The 19,908-nt window shown below is 40.6% G+C and overlaps 1 protein-coding gene across 1 annotated transcript; it reads left to right on the top strand.

The window, feature by feature from the left end:
- Positions 1–6: 6 nt before the first annotated feature.
- rprd1b (regulation of nuclear pre-mRNA domain containing 1B) lies at positions 7–18,442 on the top strand. Its single transcript, XM_079803208.1, has 8 exons — positions 7–244; positions 997–1,187; positions 5,082–5,211; positions 5,299–5,438; positions 8,986–9,107; positions 12,180–12,306; positions 15,353–15,528; positions 17,684–18,442. Exons 2-8 carry the CDS (start codon positions 1,037–1,039, stop codon positions 17,831–17,833), a joined length of 996 nt encoding a protein of 331 aa, XP_079659334.1. The 5' UTR covers positions 7–244; positions 997–1,036; the 3' UTR covers positions 17,834–18,442.
- Positions 18,443–19,908: the final 1,466 nt, after the last annotated feature.

The raw sequence follows: 19,908 nt of genomic DNA, 5'->3' as shown, positions 1-19,908 counted from the left end.
GACGTCACGCGCGCGACGCTCGTTTGTTTATCAACCCAACTTGCAACAAAATCCCATCGTGTTCAAACATTCTCCAAAAGTTTCGAGGGATCCATACAGAAGTTTGTACCTTATCAATTCGATTTATTAATATCTCGACTTAAACTACCCCCCTGACCCGCGGTGGTTCGTATCCGAGCGGTTTCCGCGTGTGTTTTGCCACATTGAAGTTAAATCCAGATTAGCCAACTAAAACTGCTGACAGGTGAGAATGCATTTACCTTTACCTTTTATATGCAGGCTTGATTTGTGTCTTTAATTCGCGTTTACTGTATTGATCTGGTGTGTTGCACGTCTCAGAAATGATGCATTACAACTAATCAATAACTCAGACTATGAATGGAGTTCAAACTCTCTAATATCTCATTTATTAATAACACACACTTATCAATGCAGCCAAACTGTATCCTTATACACACGTTGTTCAACTATATAAGGCTATGTTTAAAAGTATTCATTGTGGTTTCTCTTTTACAAGTAGGTCATAAATCCTGCATGCATAATAATGAAGCTAAATGCTTTTCAGAAGTAGTCATACCACAATATTTCATGTCAAATACACTTATAGTATGTGTGGATATACACATATATAGAATGGATTATTATTATTATAGCATTGCTATGTAATATCAAGCTTCTAGATTAAAATGTATGAGAGAATGTGTATATTTTAGCACCATTTTGAACATTTTTAAGTGGTCTTGCAGTAAAAGTAAATACAAATACAAATGCTAAGCTTTTTTAATGTTATATAATTAAAGAATTAGACCAAAAATTGTACCAAAAAGGTAGTTTCAGATGCAGAATAACATGTTCTGTGTGACATATCCATTTTATTAACTTAATATATTATATCATAATGAATATTCGTGTCCACCTTTTCCCACAAGCCACATGTTTTGGTGTCATGTTCTGTGACCTGAGCAGGCCTGTTTCTGACCTGGTGTGTTTTCTCAGGGTTGTTTGTAGAGAGAGAGAGAGCGAGAGAGCGATCGTCATGTCGTCTTTCTCCGAGTCCGCGCTGGAGAAGAAGCTTTCTGAACTGAGCAACTCGCAGCAGAGCGTTCAGACTCTGTCTCTGTGGATCATCCATCATCGCAAACATTCGTCGCTCATCGTGCGTGTGTGGCACAGAGAGCTGAAGAAAGGTATGAGACCGCTTCAGGTTTACGGTGGACGTTAAAGGGAACAAACAGGATTGTTTGGTTGGATTAAAGTGAGCCCTGGTGCGATTGCTCTGTTAGTGCGGTTCACAAGTGTGAACGCTGCCATCTGAACCCTGGTGAGGATGTAGTTCCCTGGTTCCCTGGTTCACACTTGTAGATCGGTTTGCTTGGTTGGTTTGGACTGGACCAAAAAAAAACATTTAGTCCTGGTCCGCTTAGCGTTCACATTGGCATTTTAAAGGGTTAGTTCACTAAAAAATGTAAATTCTGTCATTAATGACTTCCCCTCCGGTCTTTGGACACCCGTTAGACCTCCGTTCATCTTCGGGACACAAATGAAGATATTTTAGTTGAAATCCGATGGCTCAGAAAGGTCGCTTTTACACTCTCAAGACCCTTAAAAGGAACTAAAAACGTTGTTACAAAGTCCATCTCACTACAGTGGTTCTACGATAACTTTATGAAGAGACGAGAATAGTTTCTGTGCGCAAAAATCCCTAAATAACGACTTGTATAGTGATGACGATTTCAAAACACGGCCTCATGAAGCTTCAAAGCGTTATGAATCAGTGAGTCGATTCATGATTCGGATCGCGTGTCAAACTGCTTAAAATCACGTGACTTTGGCGATTCAAACTGCTGAATCGACTCACTGATTCATAACGCTCTGAAGCTTCATGATGCCGTGTTTTGAAATCGTCATCACTATATAAGTCGTTATTTAGGGTTTTTTTGCGCACAGAAACTATTCTCGTCTTCATAAAGTTATTGTAGAGCCGCTGTAGTGAGATGGACTTTGTAACTTTAGTCTTTAGTGTCTTTTAAGGGTCTTGAGAGTGTAAAGTTGAGCCAATGGAGGCCTTTCAGAGCATCAGATTTACACTAAAATATCTTCATTTGTGTCTGAAGATGAACGGAGGTCTGACGGGTGTCCAACCACATGAGGCTCAGTCATTAATGACACAATTTACAGTTTTGGCTGAACTAACCCTTTAACACCGAACCTAAAGGCATAGGGATACGTTCACAACCTGATTGGTCACATTTATGATGTGTGACAGAACTTACCAAACATCCAAAGCAACGCTGTGTGCGGCTAAATGTGCTGGTTGTGTGTGTGTAGCTACAGATGATGGTGTTCTGATCAGCTGAGAACTCGTGAAGAGCTTATAAAATGTGTAAAGGAGTCAAAACAGCGACAGGAATCCCTCCATCACACACACAAACCAAGATCTGCTGACGCTGTTCTGACGCCTGTACCGAACTGTGATGGTCAACATCACGACTATGACTGTGTGTGAGCTTTGTGTCCATTTTAGGGACACCTCTTCCATTTTTTTGGTTCGTTTACATGTCTTTGGTCTGTGTTGTGTTCATATTTCATTCGAACCGCAACCGAGTTTGCTTGGAAGCGGACCGAGACCCATCTTCTCTTCTCGGCCCTCTTGTTTAGTGCGCACCAGGGTTCAGATGTCAGCGTTCACACTTATTCAAGTTAAAGTTCAGGTTTATTTATATAGCACATTTAAGAACGGCCATAGGTCGACCAAAGTGCTGTACAACAGTAAAATACAAGTGAAAACAAGTAAAAACGTAAAAACAAAGTTTATAAAAGTAGTAATGTGAGAGATAAAAATTAAAACAACTTATAAGTTAAAAGCCAAAGAGAACAAGTGGGTTTTTAGACTGGATTTGAACTCAGATAGAGTGGCCACAGCTGTAATTGAGAGTGGAAGATTGTTCCATAATGTGGGTCCAATAACTTCGAAAGCCCCATTTCCCCTCGTCTTTAAGCGAACTCTGGGGATCTTAAGAAGGAATTTGCTGTCCGATCGAAGTCCTCTCGCCAGAGTGTAGGGATGTATTAGGTTAGTCAGATAGAGAGGTGTTAGGGTTGTTTAGGAATTTGTATACTAACTTATAATAATATTTTAAACTAAATTCTGAACTGGATGGGCAACCAGTGTAGGGATATCAGAAGCAGCGTGACATGATCAAATGTTTTCTTTCCCTTGAGGAACCTAGCTGCAGCATTTTGAACAAGTTGCAACCAAGAAATTTGTGACTTAATAGGGTCACAGAGATAGAGATAGAGATTTATGCCATAATAGAGTGAGTTGCAATAGTCCAGCCGAGATGTAATGAGGGCATGGATGGCAATCTTTAGCAAGTCTTCGGAAAGAAAAGATTTAATTTTCGAAGTGAACGAATATAGAAAAAACTTGAGCCTACAACAGAGCTAATTTGTTTATTGAATTTCAGGCAGTTGTCGATTACCACACCCAGATTTCTCACTTGTGAGGATAAAAAAGGATTTAAATGCTCAAGATCCAGATGATTTTGTGTCTTGGATTCAGAGGGGCTAAAAACTATTCAAATGAAACGCACTAACAGAGCAATCGCACCAGGGTTCATTTTAATCTAACCAAACATACCAAGTGTGAACACACACCAAGCGAACTCTTGTGCGGTTTGGATGAAATATGAACACAACACAGACCAAAGACATGCAAACTAACCAAAAAACCGGAAGAGGTGTCCCTAAAAAGGACACAAAGCTCACACACACCTGTTTGTTCTCGTCATAGTCGTGATGTTGCCCATCACAGGCGTCTCCTCACAGCAGATCTTGGTTTGTGTGTGTGATGGAGGGATTCCTGTCGCTGTTTTGACTCCTTTACACATTTTATAAGCTCTGCACAAGTTCTCAGCTGATCAGAACGCCATCATATGTAGCTACACACACATTTATTGTATTTGCTAACCATAATGTGTTGTATGCAATTTTATTTTGTGATTTTTATAATTGTGATTATTTTTAAGGTTGCCTTTTTTTACATCTGGCTGGAGGACTGCCGATGAAAATTAGCACTTTTGAGCTAACTGGGCTACATTTACATTATTGTAATGTTGATCAATGTACATTGTCCTCTTTTAAATAAATAAAAAATGAAATTAAACACACAACGAGCACATTTAGCCACACACAGCGTTGTTTTGGATGTTCTGTAAGTTCTGTCACGAAATATACATCATAAAAGCCGACCAATCAGGTTGTGAGCGTATCTCTATGCCTTTAGGTTTGGTGTTAAAATGCCAATACGCTAGGCGGATCAGGACTAAATGTTGTTGTTTTTTGGTCCGGACCAAATTAACCAAGCAAACCAAAGTGTGAACACACCCTAACTGTCTGAGTTTAGTTTTCAGAAGTCGTCCTGGTTGTGAAGACAAAGTTAGGCTTCAAAAAACACCAGTTTCAGCCCGACGCAGTTATAATTTTCACATCCAGCGCCATGTTATTTAAATAGCAAATGCACTGCCGCCATCTGTTCACCCCATGGGCGTCTGGTCTGAAAACCAGGTGTGTTCAGGTGCATTGTTGGCGTGTTGCCATTTTGAGGAACTGAAAACGACTGTGCCATTGACCAACAAAAACCTCACTAGCGCAGTATTTTTTTGTGTTATTTAAAGGGTGTGTTAATAACACTCTGCTTATTACACACACACACACAGGGACATGCAGCAGCACACACACATTTTTTAAAATAAAAGGATTCCTCTCTGGAGAAGCGTTCAGTCTTTGTAAATAGCGAATCCTCCATGGTGCGAGCGTAATTGTCTTTTAAAGGGAAAGGGAGATGAGACTCTGATTGGTTTATTGCACGTTATGCCCAAAACACACCCATGACTCATTAAGAGACGAGGCACAACCCTTTTGGATCATGCGCCGGGCACGCAGGCAGTTTTTTTTTCCATCGTTAAACTAGCAACGCTGTCATCAGACCATGAGCTCAGATCGGTAACTTAGGGCCCTACAGCTGAAGCCTTAATGAAGTTGATGAGGATCAATAACAATAATATGTGTTTGTTGTCCAGCTAAAAGCGGCAGGAAGTTGACGTTCCTGTATCTGGCTAATGACGTGATTCAGAACAGTAAGAAGAAGGGCCCTGAGTTCACCAAAGACTTCGAAGGCGTCCTGGTCGATGCCTGCTCACACGTGGCCAGGTAAACTCACCTTCACACGCGCGTCACGTGTTCATCGCTGTGACTTTAGTCCTTCTCATGTGTATGGTGTGTGTGTTTCTCTGGCAGAGATGGAGATGACGGCTGTAAGAAGCACATGGAGAGGTTGTTGAATATCTGGCAGGAGCGTAACCTCTACCGTCCAGACTTCATCCAGCAGCTCAAACTGGCCATTGAGGACTCGGACAGTCCCAAACACAAGCCCGCAGGTCAGAAGAACTCCAGCTGACTAACCTTCGACTGCTAGTGGATGTTCAGTGTGGCGTGCGGCCCATACTACTGCTCATTTTACACTATGTGTATAGTGCACACTATTTGTTTATTGACGTTTTTAAGCAATAAAAGTGATAACAGTAACAAAGCATAGATAAATACAATCAGTACCAATATCAAAAATGAGCACAGTGCATTTAATCATGGTTATTTTAAGGTTCAAATGTAATTTTGCGTAAAGATGTCTTAACTTTTGGCAATCTAAAAGAGTCCAAAAGAGTCATTCTGCATCCAAAATCGAATACTTCCCTAGTATGTAGCATGAGAAATACTATGCCAATTTAGTAGCATGTATGAATTCATATGCTGCGTACCAATTTGCATATTATCCATCCTAAATAGTATTCGAAATTAGAATTTGTGTGTCCTAAATCGTAGTATGTTGAAATATCCGAAGTGCAGATCCATTCACACTCTTAACGGCTAATATTGGACGAGGATTCGATTAGAACTACAAACACGAATAAAAAGAGTTAAAAACTACAAACATGGAAGATGTGCGAGTTCGGCAGTTAAAGGGATAGTTCACCCAAAAATGAAAATTATCCCATGATTTACTCTCCCTCAAGTCATCCGAGGTGTATGACAGACGAATACAATCCGAGTTATATTAAAATATGTCCTGGCTCTTCAAAGCTTTATAATGGCAGTAAATGGCAGAAAAAAGTGCATCCATCCATCATATAACTGCTCCACACGGCTCCGGGGGTTAATAAAGGCCTTCTGAAGTGAATTAATGCGTTTGTGTAAGAAAAATATCCATATTTAACACGTTATAAAGTAAAATATCTAGCTTCCGGCAGACGGCCTTCTGTATTAAACTTACGGAAAAAGTGTAACTGGCGCGACGATGGCGTTGGACGTAGCGCAAGCATTTTGAACTGCGAGAGGAATTACACTTTTTCTGAGTAAGTTTAAAGAAACACGCCGACTTTTTGGGACTTTAGCTTATTCACCGCATCCCCCAGAGTTAGATAAGCTCATACACACCATTCTCATCTCTGTGCCATAACTCTGTCTGACGCACCACCGCTAGCCTAGCTTAGCACAAAGACTGGAGATAAATGGCTCCAGCTAGCCTACTGCTCAATCGTGTATTAAGACCGACGGAAAATGAAAAGTTAATTTTCCTTCCTGCGTAATAATCAAGAGCTTTGAGCCGTACCATGAGTGCAGCGGCGCAACAATATTACACAGTGCCTGATAATAGTCCCCAGCGCTCTCTGTGTAAGGAGGATGTCACGTTGGTTATGTTGACGGAAGTTAGCCTATTATCCGGCGCTGTGTAGTATCATTGCGCCGCTGCACTCATGGTACGGCTCAAAGCTCTTGATTATTACGCAGGAATGAGAGTATAGTTCCTCGCCATATCGGCCTAGAAAATCACAACTTTTCATTTTCCGTCGGTCTTAATAGACGATTGAGCAGTAGGCTAGCTGGAGCCATTTATCTCCAGTCTTTGTGCTAAGCTAGGCTAGCTGGAGCCATTTATCTCCAGTCTTTGTGCTAAGCTAGGCTAGCTGGAGCCATTTATCTCCAGTCTTTGTGCTAAGCTAGGCTAGCTGGAGCCGTTTACCTCCAGTCTTTGTGCTAAGCTAGGCTAGCTGGAGCCGTTTATCTCCAGTCTTTGTGCTAAGCTAGGCTAGCTGGAGCCGTTTACCTCCAGTCTTTGTGCTAAGCTAGGCTAGCTGGAGCCGTTTACCTCCAGTCTTTGTGCTAAGCTAGGCTAGCTGGAGCCGTTTACCTCCAGTCTTTGTGCTAAGCTAGGCTAGCTGGAGCCGTTTACCTCCAGTCTTTGTGCTAAGCTAGGCTAGCTGGAGCCGTTTACCTCCAGTCTTTGTGCTAAGCTAGGCTAGCTGGAGCCGTTTACCTCCAGTCTTTGTGCTAAGCTAGGCTAGCTGGAGCCGTTTACCTCCAGTCTTTGTGCTAAGCTAGGCTAGCTGGAGCCGTTTACCTCCAGTCTTTGTGCTAAGCTAGGCTAGCTGGAGCCGTTTACCTCCAGTCTTTGTGCTAAGCTAGGCTAGCTGGAGCCATTTACCTCCAGTCTTTGTGCTAAGCTAGGCTAGCTGGAGCCGTTTACCTCCAGTCTTTGTGCTAAGCTAGGCTAGCGGTGGGTGCGTCAGACAGAGTTATGGCACTGAGATGAGAATGGTGTGTATGGACTGATCTAACTCTGGGGGATGCGGTGAATAAGATAAAGTCCCAAAAAGTTGCCGTGTTCCTTTAAACTTACTTAGAAAAAGTGTAATTCCTCTTGCAGCTCAAAATGCTTGCGCTATGTCCAAAGTCATCGTCGCGCCAGTTACACTTTTTCCGTAAGTTTAATACAGAAGGCCGTCTGCCGGAAGCTAGATATTTAACTTTATTACGTGTTAAATATGGATATTTTTCTTACACAAACCCATGGATTTGCTTCAGAAGGCCTTCATTAACCCCCGGAGCACTTTTATAATGGATGGATGCACTTTTTTGGGGCTTAATTTTTCACTGCCATTATAAAGCTTGGATTAGCCAGGACATTTTTAATATAACTCTGATTGTATTCGTCTGAAAGAAGAAAGTCATACACACCTCGGATGACTCGAGGGTGAGTAAATCATGGGCTAATTTCATTTTTGGGTGAACTATCCCTTTAAGTAGAGCGGCTTAGATAAAGGAGTTTGAGTGATTAATAATCAGTATCTAACCTGACGAAACGATATTAATCAACGTTATATTTAATCTGCAACAGCGTTGTGAACTTTTGTAAAGATACGTTTACTCATGAACTTTTAAATGCCTCAGAATGCAAACACATGAAGAGAGTTTGCGAATAAAAGACACACACGCAAAGTAAAAAAGTAGCCATGGTAAAATTTGGGAGTGTTTTCCCTGGAAATCTTAAGTAAAAGTATAACATAACTCCTTAACATTTTAATGTAACACTAAGTAAGTCATTTATGCCATGGTCTGTCTGAATACTCGAGTCTGATTGGTTGGCCCTGCGTCTGCTTTACTCTTCCGGTCAAACATCAATAACAGCTTTAGTTGTCAATGTTGGCGAATGACCATGGCATAAGCGCTTCGCGTCGGCCGGTTCTTTGCCTCCTTTGATGGAGGTCTGTCCTCTTGTAACCAAACCACTTCCGTACTATTGAAGTAGCTCCTTTTTATGTACCAAATCATCATAGGAGGCTGACGATGTTGTTGTTGTGCGCGCTAGGGAACGTAATATACGCTATATCATTTATATCACGATATGACACTTTTTTTTTATCATGTAAAAATGTATAGCGGTGTTATGGTGGACGGTTTGATATGTCACACCCATATCATGATGAGCTCACCACATGTTCCTCCTGTGATCGCATCAGTAAAAGCATCCCAGGATGCACCTGGTCAAGCTGGTCAATTTAGACAAGGAAGAAGCTCAAATATGTTTGAGACAGTTTCAGACAGTGGTCTGACTAAAGATAGTAACGGTTGTGTGCTCTTTTGTGGCAGATGATAGGAAAAACTTGAAGAGAAGCTACCAGAAGGTCCAGGTGGAAGAGGAGGAGGAGGAAGATGATGATTACAGAGTTCAATATTCCCCTCATGAGACGGACGCAGGCGCTCCACAGCTGGTATGACTGACTCTGACACACTAACGTGATTTAACCCTTGACTAACGTGATTTAACCCTTGACTAACGTGATTTAACCCTCGACTAACGTGATTTAACCCTTGACTAACGTGATTTAACCCTCGACTAACGTGATTTAACCCTCGACTAACGTGATTTAACCCTCGACTAACGTGATTTAACCCTCGACTAACGTGATTTAACCCTCGACTAACGTGATTTAACCCTCGACTAACGTGATTTAACCCTCGACTAACGTGATTTAACCCTTGACTAACGTGATTTAACCCTTGACTAATGTGATTTAACCCTTGACTAACGTGATTTAACCCTTGACTAACGTGATTTAACCCTCGACTAACGTGATTTAACCCTCGACTAACGTGATTTAACCCTCGACTAACGTGATTTAACCCTCGACTAACGTGATTTAACCCTTGACTAACGTGATTTAATCCTCGACTAACGTGATTTAACCCTCGACTAACGTGATTAAACCCTCGACTAACGTGATTTAACCCTCGACTAACGTGATTTAACCCTTGACTAACGTGATTTAACCCTTGACTAACGTGATTTAACCCTTGACTAACGTGATTTAACCCTTGACTAACGTGATTTAACCCTCGACTAACGTGATTTAACCCTCGACTAACGTGATTTAACCCTTGACTAACGTGATTTAACCCTCGACTAACGTGATTTAACCCTTGACTAACGTGATTTAACCCTTGACTAACGTGATTTAACCCTTGACTAACGTGATTTAACCCTCGACTAACGTGATTTAACCCTTGACTAACGTGATTTAACCCTTGACTAACGTGATTTAACCCTCGACTAACGTGATTTAACCCTCGACTAACGTGATTTAACCCTCGACTAACGTGATTTAATCCTCGACTAACGTGATTTAACCCTCGACTAACGTGATTTAATCCTCGACTAACGTGATTTAACCCTTGACTAATGTGATTTAACCCTTGACTAACGTGATTTAACCCTCGACTAACGTAATTTAACCCTCGACTAACGTGATTTAACCCTTGACTAACGTGATTTAACCCTTGACTAACGTGATTTAACCCTCGACTAACGTGATTTAACCCTCGACTAACGTGATTTAACCCTTGACTAACGTGATTTAACCCTCGACTAACGTGATTTAACCCTCGACTAATGTGATTTAACCCTTGACTAACGTGATTTAACCCTCGACTAACGTAATTTAACCCTCGACTAACGTGATTTAACCCTTGACTAACGTGATTTAACCCTTGACTAACGTGATTTAACCCTCGACTAATGTGATTTAACCCTTGACTAACGTGATTTAACCCTCGACTAACGTAATTTAACCCTTGACTAACGTGATTTAACCCTTGACTAATGTGATTTAACCCTTGACTAACGTGATTTAACCCTCGACTAACGTGATTTAACCCTTGACTAACGTGATTTAACCCTCGACTAACGTGATTTAACCCTCGACTAACGTGATTTAACCCTCGACTAACGTGATTTAACCCTTGACTAACGTGATTTAACCCTTGACTAACGTGATTTAACGTGATTTAACCCTTGACTAACGTGATTTAACCCTCGACTAACGTGATTTAACCCTTGACTAACGTGATTTAACCCTTGACTAACGTGATTTAACCCTCGACCAACGTGATTTAACCCTTGACTAACGTGATTTAACCCTCGACTAACGTGATTTAACCCTTGACTAACGTGATTTAACCCTTGACTAATGTGATTTAACCCTCGACTAATCTGATTTAACCCTCGACTAATGTGATTTAACCCTTGACTAACGTGATTTAACCCTTGACTAACGTGATTTAACCCTTGACTAACGTGATTTAACCCTTGACTAAGTGGGCACCAATGAAACCCCTCAAACTAGATGATGCCCCAAATCCCTCTCAAGACAAGATCGGACTGAATCAGTTGGGATTGCAACATCTAGTCCTATTATGTAATAAAAATTTACTTAAAATGTGTTACTATTATTGCGATGTTGCCATAGAATAGCGTTATTTCACGACCATTTTGAATATGGCTTATCTCATTAGATATTAGTCCATTTACACCTGGAGTTTAGGGCTGGGTATTGTTCAAAATCGTTCGATCCGGTGCCAATTTCAATACCGGTTTCTAACGATACTTTTTTCGGTACCATATGTTTTAAAATCCATTTCAACATCAACAAAAATACATTAAACACACAACTTTTATTTTCCACCTTAATTAAAACTAATTCTGGTAACACTTGTGTAACATTATTAAGGACAGAAGTGGTTGAAAGTGGACAAAAGAGACAGATTTAAACCCCAGGTGTCTCCCTCGTCTACTAGTGATCTGATCAATCAGGCATCTGAACAGCGGCTGTAAACCGGCCTTAGAGACGCACCTGTCCGGTTTGTAAGAGACGCACCTGTCCGGTTTGTTAGAGACGCACCTGTCCGGTTTGTAAGAGACGCACCTGTCCGGTTTGTAAGAGACGCACCTGTCCGGTTTGTAAGAGACGCACCTGTCCGGTTTGTTAGAGATGCACCTGTCCGGTTTGTTAGAGACGCACCTGTCCGGTTTGTTAGAGACGCACCTGTCCGGTTTGTTAGAGACGCACCTGTCCGGTTTGTAAGAGACGCACCTGTCCGGTTTGTAAGAGACGCACCTGTCCGGTTTGTTAGAGACGCACCTGTCCGGTTTGTTAGAGACGCACCTGTCCGGTTTGTTAGAGACGCACCTGTCCGGTTTGTTAGAGACGCACCTGTCCGGTTTGTTAGAGACGCACCTGTCCGGTTTGTTAGAGACGCACCTGTCCGGTTTGTTAGAGACGCACCTGTCCGGTTTGTTAGAGACGCACCTGTCCGGTTTGTTAGAGACGCACCTGTCCGGTTTGTTAGAGACGCACCTGTCCGGTTTGTTAGAGACGCACCTGTCCGGTTTGTTAGAGACGCACCTGTCCGGTTTGTTAGAGACGCACCTGTCCGGTTTGTTAGAGACGCACCTGTCCGGTTTGTTAGAGGGTTATTGTGATAGATTGTGATGGATGTCCCCGCAGACGGAGGAGCTGGTGAAGGCGCTGCAGGATCTGGAGAACGCTGCTTCTGGCGATGCTGCCGTGAGACAGAAGATCGCATCACTTCCACAGGAAGTGCAGGACGTTTCCCTTCTAGAGAAGATCACAGGTGAGTCCTCGCAGGTGACCCTGTAAGCTGACCTGAGGGCGCGTTCACACACTAACCCTTTTTGCTGCTTTCCCCTGGCTCTCTATGTAAACATGCATACGGTAATAGTTTCCCATGTGGACGTCTGTCACATGCACTGCAAAAAATGCTTTTCTTACTTAGTATTTTTGTCTTGTTTTCAGTCCAAATATATAAAAAAAATCTTACTTTAAGAAGCATTTACTAGACAAGCAAAAGTTTGTGTCTTATAAATAATCTGCCAATGGGGGTAAGCAAAATAATCTTAATTCAAACAGAAAACAAGATTATTTTGCTTACCCCATTGGCAGATTATTTTGCTCATTTTAAGCAAAAACTTCCTTAATTTTGAGTTATTTTCCCCCAAAACAAGACAAAAACTTTTGCTTGTCTAGTAAATGCTTCTTAATGTAAGATTCTTTGGATATTAAGTAAGTAAGAAGTAAATATCTTATGCTAAAAAAAATGAATATGCTTGGAATAATAATAATACATTAATATTTAATTTAATAATCGGAAAATATCCTATTTATTATTTGATTATTTAAATCTCCTGTTTAAAAATAGGACATTTGATAACACTTTATTTTTGGGTGTCATTGTTACAGTGTAATTATATATATTTAAGTACCCAGTAATATTAATGAACTACATGTATTAACTATAGGGTTAGGGTTTGGTTGAGGGTTAGCTGCATGTAATTATGCATAATTTACTGTTATTTCTATGGTAAGTACATGTAACACATGTAACAAGGAAACTGTAAAATAAAGTGTTACCGGACATTTTTGCATTTTATCTTTCAAAATTATGTAATTCGAACATGTGGACATTAGCAGAAATAAGTTAATGCAGCCTCTTATTTGCATAAGGTTAAAATAATGCTTGGTTTATTTTTTGCAATGTATATAATTGTACATAATACATATTTTAAAATTGTATCGGATTGCTTTTCTTTCTTCTTTTTGTTCTTAAAGGGATAGTTCACCCAAAAATGAAGATTAGCCCATGATTTCCTCACCCTCGAGTCATCCTAGGTGTGTATGACACTCTTCTTTCAGACAAACACAATCTGAGTTCTATTAAAAATGTTCCAGCTAATCCAAGCTTTCGTTTATGAAGTCCATAAAAGTGCATCTATCCATCATATAACTGCTCCACACGGCTCCAGAGGGTTAATAAAGGCCTTCTGAGGCGAAGTGGCCCATTTGTGTAAGAAAAATATCCATATTTAAAACTTTATAGACTAAAATAACTAGCTTCCGGCGGTCAGCGGTACGCAAGTTGACTTGCGCTAAAACAGTAACCATTGACCCTTGAACCCTTGACCCCTGACGTGAGCTTTGACCCCTCTCGTGGATAGAGCTGATGGGCAGCAAACTCAAGCCCCTCTTCTCTTATATCCAAATCCTCCGCCATTTCCCTTTACAAATTCTCGTTTTAGACTCATGACCGGTGTTTTGTTTTGCTCTATCCTCTGCGCTTCTGCGTTCGTCAATACGCATGCGTCCAGGGTCAAGGGTTACTCTTTCACCATAAGTCGACTCGCTGACCGCCGGAAGCTAGTTATTTAAGTCTATTAAGTTTTAAATATGGATATTTTTCTTACACAAACGTGCCACTTTGCTTCAGAAGGCCTTTATTAACCCCCTGGAGCAGTGTGGAGCAGTTATATGATGGATAGATGCACTTTTATGGAGACTTCAAAAACGACCCAACAATTCACTGCCATTATAACGCTCGGAAGAGCCAGGACTTTATTAATATAACTCTGATTGTGTTCGTCTGAAAGAAGAAGGTCATACACACCTAGGATGGCTTGAGGGTGAGGAAACCATGGGCTAGTTTAAATTTTTGTGGGTGAACTATCCCTTTAACAGCTCTCACTCGCTGTAGTGATGAACTATTGTTCTTGTAAATACTATCCAGCATTACAGTAATAAAAGTGTACAACTTGAAAATGCAAAATGACCACGAAGCGCAACAGTTAGGCTACCGTACGGTACTCGGCTGTGGTAAAGAAGGATTTAAACAGTGAGTTTTGTAAACTCAGAGATGTGGATTCGGACGGCAATTAAATTACCACACGACCTTGGTGTTTGCCAAAAAACAGTAATTCAGACAGAGATTTCAATGTGGGATCCGAGACATTCTGTCCTCGGATGGCAATAAAATCACTGACTAGCCTCTGTAAATGCTGAAAACCCTATGAGAAACAATTCGCATCTGAATAGGGCTTTAGACGGACGGATTTTGACCATTGCACTCGTGTCCTGTGTCTTTTACAGTGTTTTTAATGTGCATTAGGCTGATTTCACCCTAGACTGGAAGATTGTGTATTGCGCAGTTTTGAGCAAAAGCTCTGTGGTAGTGATGGCGAGTCGATTCTCGTCCTCGACTCTGATAAGCCTCGGAGTCGAGGTCGAATCCAGCACAGGAATCAACTCTCAGTGTCGTCTGAAATCGCTCCTTCATTTAATGATTCTCTTATCCCTATATAGTGCATGGCAGTTGAGTGCACTATACAGTGGCATGAAGAAGTGTGTGAACCGCTTGCAGAATCTGTGAAAATGGGAATAATTTTAACTAAACAAGAGGGATCATATAAAATGCATGTTATATTTTATTTAGTGCTGTCCTGAACCCGACCATTAGCCTATAATAAGAACAATTCACTAAAGTATACCTTCTTTCTCGTTAATATAATTCTGACATAATATTCTTTTTTCGAGACTTTTTCCTCTGTAAAATGAGGTATTGGCAACGGAATCGGCCATGTAAAATCATGATGGGTGCATCACTAATATAGATAGCTGTAACTCTCTCATTACCCTTCTTCAAGCATTCGCTTTGTTCAAAGAATGGGAAACATCTCCAGAATAACATTTAAAGATCAAAGTACGCACTACAGACCATTGACAAATACCTTTTGTAGTAAAATGTGTGCTGTAATCTGTGTTGTCATTGGGTAAATGTCCTCCGTGGTTCTGAATGGTCTCTAACACTGGTTTTGTGATGAACCCTGCAGATAAACAGGCGGCTGATAAGCTGTCGAAGACGGTGGACGAGGCGTGTCTGCTGCTGGCCGAGTATAACGGACGCCTGGCCGCGGAGTTAGAGGACCGCAGACAGCTGGCCCGCATGCTGACAGAATACATCCAAAGCCAGAAGGAGGCGCTCAACGAGAGGGAGAAGAAACTGGAGGTGCGAGAGAGAGAGAGACTCTAAATGATTTTAAGAAAAAGTTTCAGTCCATCTCATGTCAATCTTGAGTACCTATAGAGTAGTATTGCATCCTTCATATCTCCGAAAAGTCTTTAGTTTTATTATATTTATAAAAGAAAGATGCGCTGTACCAAGTCTTTCCGAAAAGAAAAAACGAGGGGCGTGTGGGCGGAGCTAAAGAATCCCGAGCGAGCGCAGCGATTGCGTTGAGAGCGTCTGAAAGCTCTGATATCCTAAATTAACCATGACTATCAATCAGATTTAACCACACATATATGAGCCAGAATCAGATCTAGAGGCAGAAATTGAACAGCAGCTACACTACAGCAGGACGTCTCTCTGTGCTGTGTACTGTAGCTGGAGCTTATATACTTGCTTAGCGGCTTTTCATGCGCAAGTTTTACAACATTTGTGTGTTTACTCATGGTTTATGAGGATATCATTTGATTTATGGACTATTATATGTGATTTCATGTTAGCAGTAGCAAGCGGAACGGTTTAGCACGTCAGACTAGTGTGTGTTTACATCGAAAAACAATGGAATAGTAGCGCATTTGCATGAATGAGTCGATAGCTAACAACACAAAGATATTTGAAGCAGTTTTACTCACCGTCTGCTTCCAACCTTAATCACTGGAACCGCTCCATCCATGTCAGCATTAGACGAGCTACAAACCCGGAGTTGAACTGGGCCTTGTTTATTAAACCATCATTAATAAGAAGTTTAATCTTCTTATTAAACTGTTTGTACACTTACAAAGTTCTCAATGCTTGGGTTTGCATGTAGGGACCCTCATTATGCTCTCGTGTTAGTGTGAGGCTATTTTGAGCCTTGTTAGTGATATTAACTAGTGATTTAATTTGACTTATTCTGTGCCTCATATACTAGCGTTATAAGCTAATCTGATTTTAGAGATAAAACTCTTTACATTCGATTTTCATGAAAACGCATCCCAGAGAACGATCTACTCGGTAACCATGTGTTAATTACCCCTAGGTTCATTTTTCACCGGAGTTGTCCTTTAAATAAAAATCTATCTTTACAACTTTCACTTGTAATGGATTAATATTTAACTAATAGTACTTTTACTCAAGTAATGGAGTTGTGTACTTTGTCCACCTCTGCCCTTTAAATGTGGGATTAATTCCTCACACAAAAAAGGTTTCAGAAGACTTTGAATATAGCGACGTCATATGGATAACGTTTTTCATGCTTTTGATATTCTTATGGTTCTTTTACCATTCTTATTTCTAACTTTATTCCCTTAAATCTCCTTTAAATCCCTTAAAGGGTTAGTTCACCCAAAACTGTAAATTCTGTCATTAATGACTGAGCCTCATGTGGTTGGACACCCGTCAGACCTCCGTTCATCTTCAGACACAAATGAAGATATTTTAGTGTAAATCTGATGCTCTGAAAGGCCTCCATTGGCTCAACTTTACACTCTCAAGACCCTTAAAAGACACTAAAGACTAAAGTTACAAAGTCCATCTCACTACAGCGGCTCTACAATAACTTTATGAAGACGAGAATAGTTTCTGTGCGCAAAAAAACCCTAAATAACGACTTATATAGAGATGACGATTTCAAAACACGGCCTCATGAAGCTTCGAAGCGTTATGAATCAGTGAGTCGATTCAGCAGTTGGGATCGCCAAATTTCAGCAGTTTGACACGCAATCCGAATCATGAATCGACTCACTGATTCATAACGCTTCGAAGCTTCATGAGGCCGTGTTTTGAAATTGTCATCACTATATAAGTCGTTATTTAGGTTTTTTTTGCGCACAAAAACTATTGTCGCCGATTCATAAAGTTATTGTAGAGCCGCTGTAGTGAGATGGACTTTGTAACTTTAGTCTTTAGTGTCTTTTAAGGGTCTTGAGAGTGTAAAGTTGAGCCAATGGAGGCCTTTCAGAGCATCAGATTTACACTAAAATATCTTCATTTGTGTCTGAAGATGAACGGAGGTCTGACGGGTGTCCAACCACATGAGGCTCAGTCATTAATGACACAATTTACATTTTTGGGTGAACTGACCCTTTAATAAAAAAAAACTTTGTCCCTCCCCCCAATGTTTATTACAGCCTTATTGCACATGATCTGATCCATTTATTGTCATGTGTTCTTGCAGGAATACAAGCAGAAACTCGCTCGTGTCACACAAGTGCGGAAGGAGCTCAAGTCGCACATCCAGAGTCTTCCGGATCTGTCTCTCCTCCCGAACGTCACCGGCGGTCTCGCGCCTCTCCCGTCCGCCGGAGATCTCTTTTCCACCGACTGAACGCCTCTATCAGACTCAAAGTCCTCTAAGACACTGGCTTCCTCCTGACTCACGGAAACACCAGAGGAGAGCAGAGCGACCGATCCAGATCCTTCGCCCACTTTTGTATTTCAGTAGTTCTCATGCCAGCCAACAAGGTTACGAAACCTCACAGAGATCAAACCCACCGGTCGATCCGTCGTTGAATCGGACTCAAGAGTGTGGAGATTTTGTTTTGGTGTGACTTTGCTGTGGAAAGCAACTCCTTTTTGCTTTGTCTTATACCTGTAGGTCTTTAGTTTTAATGCTCCGAGTACAATTTTGCTTCATTTTGGTTTTGGAAGAGACTAAACATGAGGATTCAATTTTAAACCCCTCACCGCTATAGACTGAGTTCATGATATCAGGAGAAATTCGTTAGAAAACTCAAGCTCATCATGCTCATGTGTTTTGGTTACAAACCCGATCTGTTCTTCTTCAAATGATGATTTTGCTGATAAATACAACAGATGTGCTGATATTTGTGGAAAAAAATACAGTGTGTTCTCGTTTTCTTCTATAGTCACTGTATGTTTACAGTGTCTGTCATTAAATGACCGAACACAACCAACAACAAAATGCATTTTGATATGAATTCTTGAGATTTCGTTTGCTGTTTTATCAAACACATGTATATATACACACACATACATACATATGTGTATATATATATATATATATATAGATCAGGCATAACATGACCATAATATTCCTAATATTGTGTTTGTCCCCCATTTGCTGCCAAAACAGCCCTGACCCATCGAGGCCTGGACTCCTCTAGAAGGTGTGCTGTGGTATCTGACAACAAGATGTTAGCAGTAGATCCTTTAAGTCCTGTAAGTTGCGAGGTGGGATCAGTCTTATTTGTTCAGCTCATCCTACAGATGCTCGATTGGATTGAGATCTGGGGAATCTGGAGGCCGAGTCAACGCCTCAAACTCGTTGTTGTGCTCCTCAAAGCATTCCTGAAGCATTTGTGCTTTGTGGCGGCGCATGATCTGCTGAAAGAGCCTCAGACACAGAGAAAACCGTCTCCATCAACAATGCTGAGGTAGGTGAGACGGAAATCCAGGTTTAATTCCTCACACAGAGCTGGTTTCAGAAGACTTTAAATATCTGAGTCATGTTCACATCTTTTACGATACTTTTGACTTTTCTGTCAAACTAGCTTTTACATTTCGTAAAAATGTTTCCATGTTAGAAAGTCAAATGTTTTTTTAAAGACCGAAAGATTTTGGTTAATGCATTAATTAAATGACCTTTAATCTTCTGAAATAGACTATTGTTCAAAAGTTAAAATTTTGAAAGAAGCCCCTTATTCTTACCGAGGCTGCATTTACATTATATTGAGAAAAGATATTACAGCCTATTTATTTTCATTAAAAAAAAAAATCTTATTAAGCCCAAATATTTGTCAAGCCACCTTTATTTATGTAGTTTATAATACAACTTGTTTTAAAGCAGCTTTACAGTAATAAACAGGAAAATGTCAGAATCAATGATGCAGACAAATTTAAATTCTGCAGTAAAGCAGCTCAAAAAAAGACCATAGTGTTGTAAATCAGCAGCTTGCTGTATTATCAAAGGGATGGGTAAATTATGCTGTGAAGTGTCTATAAATAGGACGGACAGACAGACAGATAAAGAGATGGATGGATTGATAGTGTGATTTGAATCTGACACACTATTGAACTGAAGCCATCTTAATCTCTGCCCATTTCCTCTACAATACGCTCCACATCTAGATTAAATTCTCCTGATATCCTGCCATTTATTTAATTTTTTAAACCCATATATTTTACAGGATTTTTAGTGAGCTGCTTCACAACATGGGTTGCTATATTTCTTTTGCAAGACAAAAATAAACTCATTCTCTTGTTAACTGTAGTTTGTGAATTATTTATTGAATGTACAAACAGTCAATGTGGAAATATACTTTAACTTAGGCTAACTTTAACTGTTATACTGGCTTCTTTTCAAACTGTGAACTTTTATTTGTTGTGATATGGTCAGGAAGAGTTCACATAAAACATGCATCTCTACAGTGATTCCCAACT

Source organism: Gobio gobio (assembly GCF_949357685.1).
Source record: "Gobio gobio genome assembly, chromosome: 21".
Lineage (NCBI taxonomy): Eukaryota > Metazoa > Chordata > Actinopteri > Cypriniformes > Gobionidae > Gobio > Gobio gobio.
The sequence above is the reverse complement of the archived record's forward strand: the minus strand, read 5'-3'. Positions and strand labels throughout refer to the sequence as shown.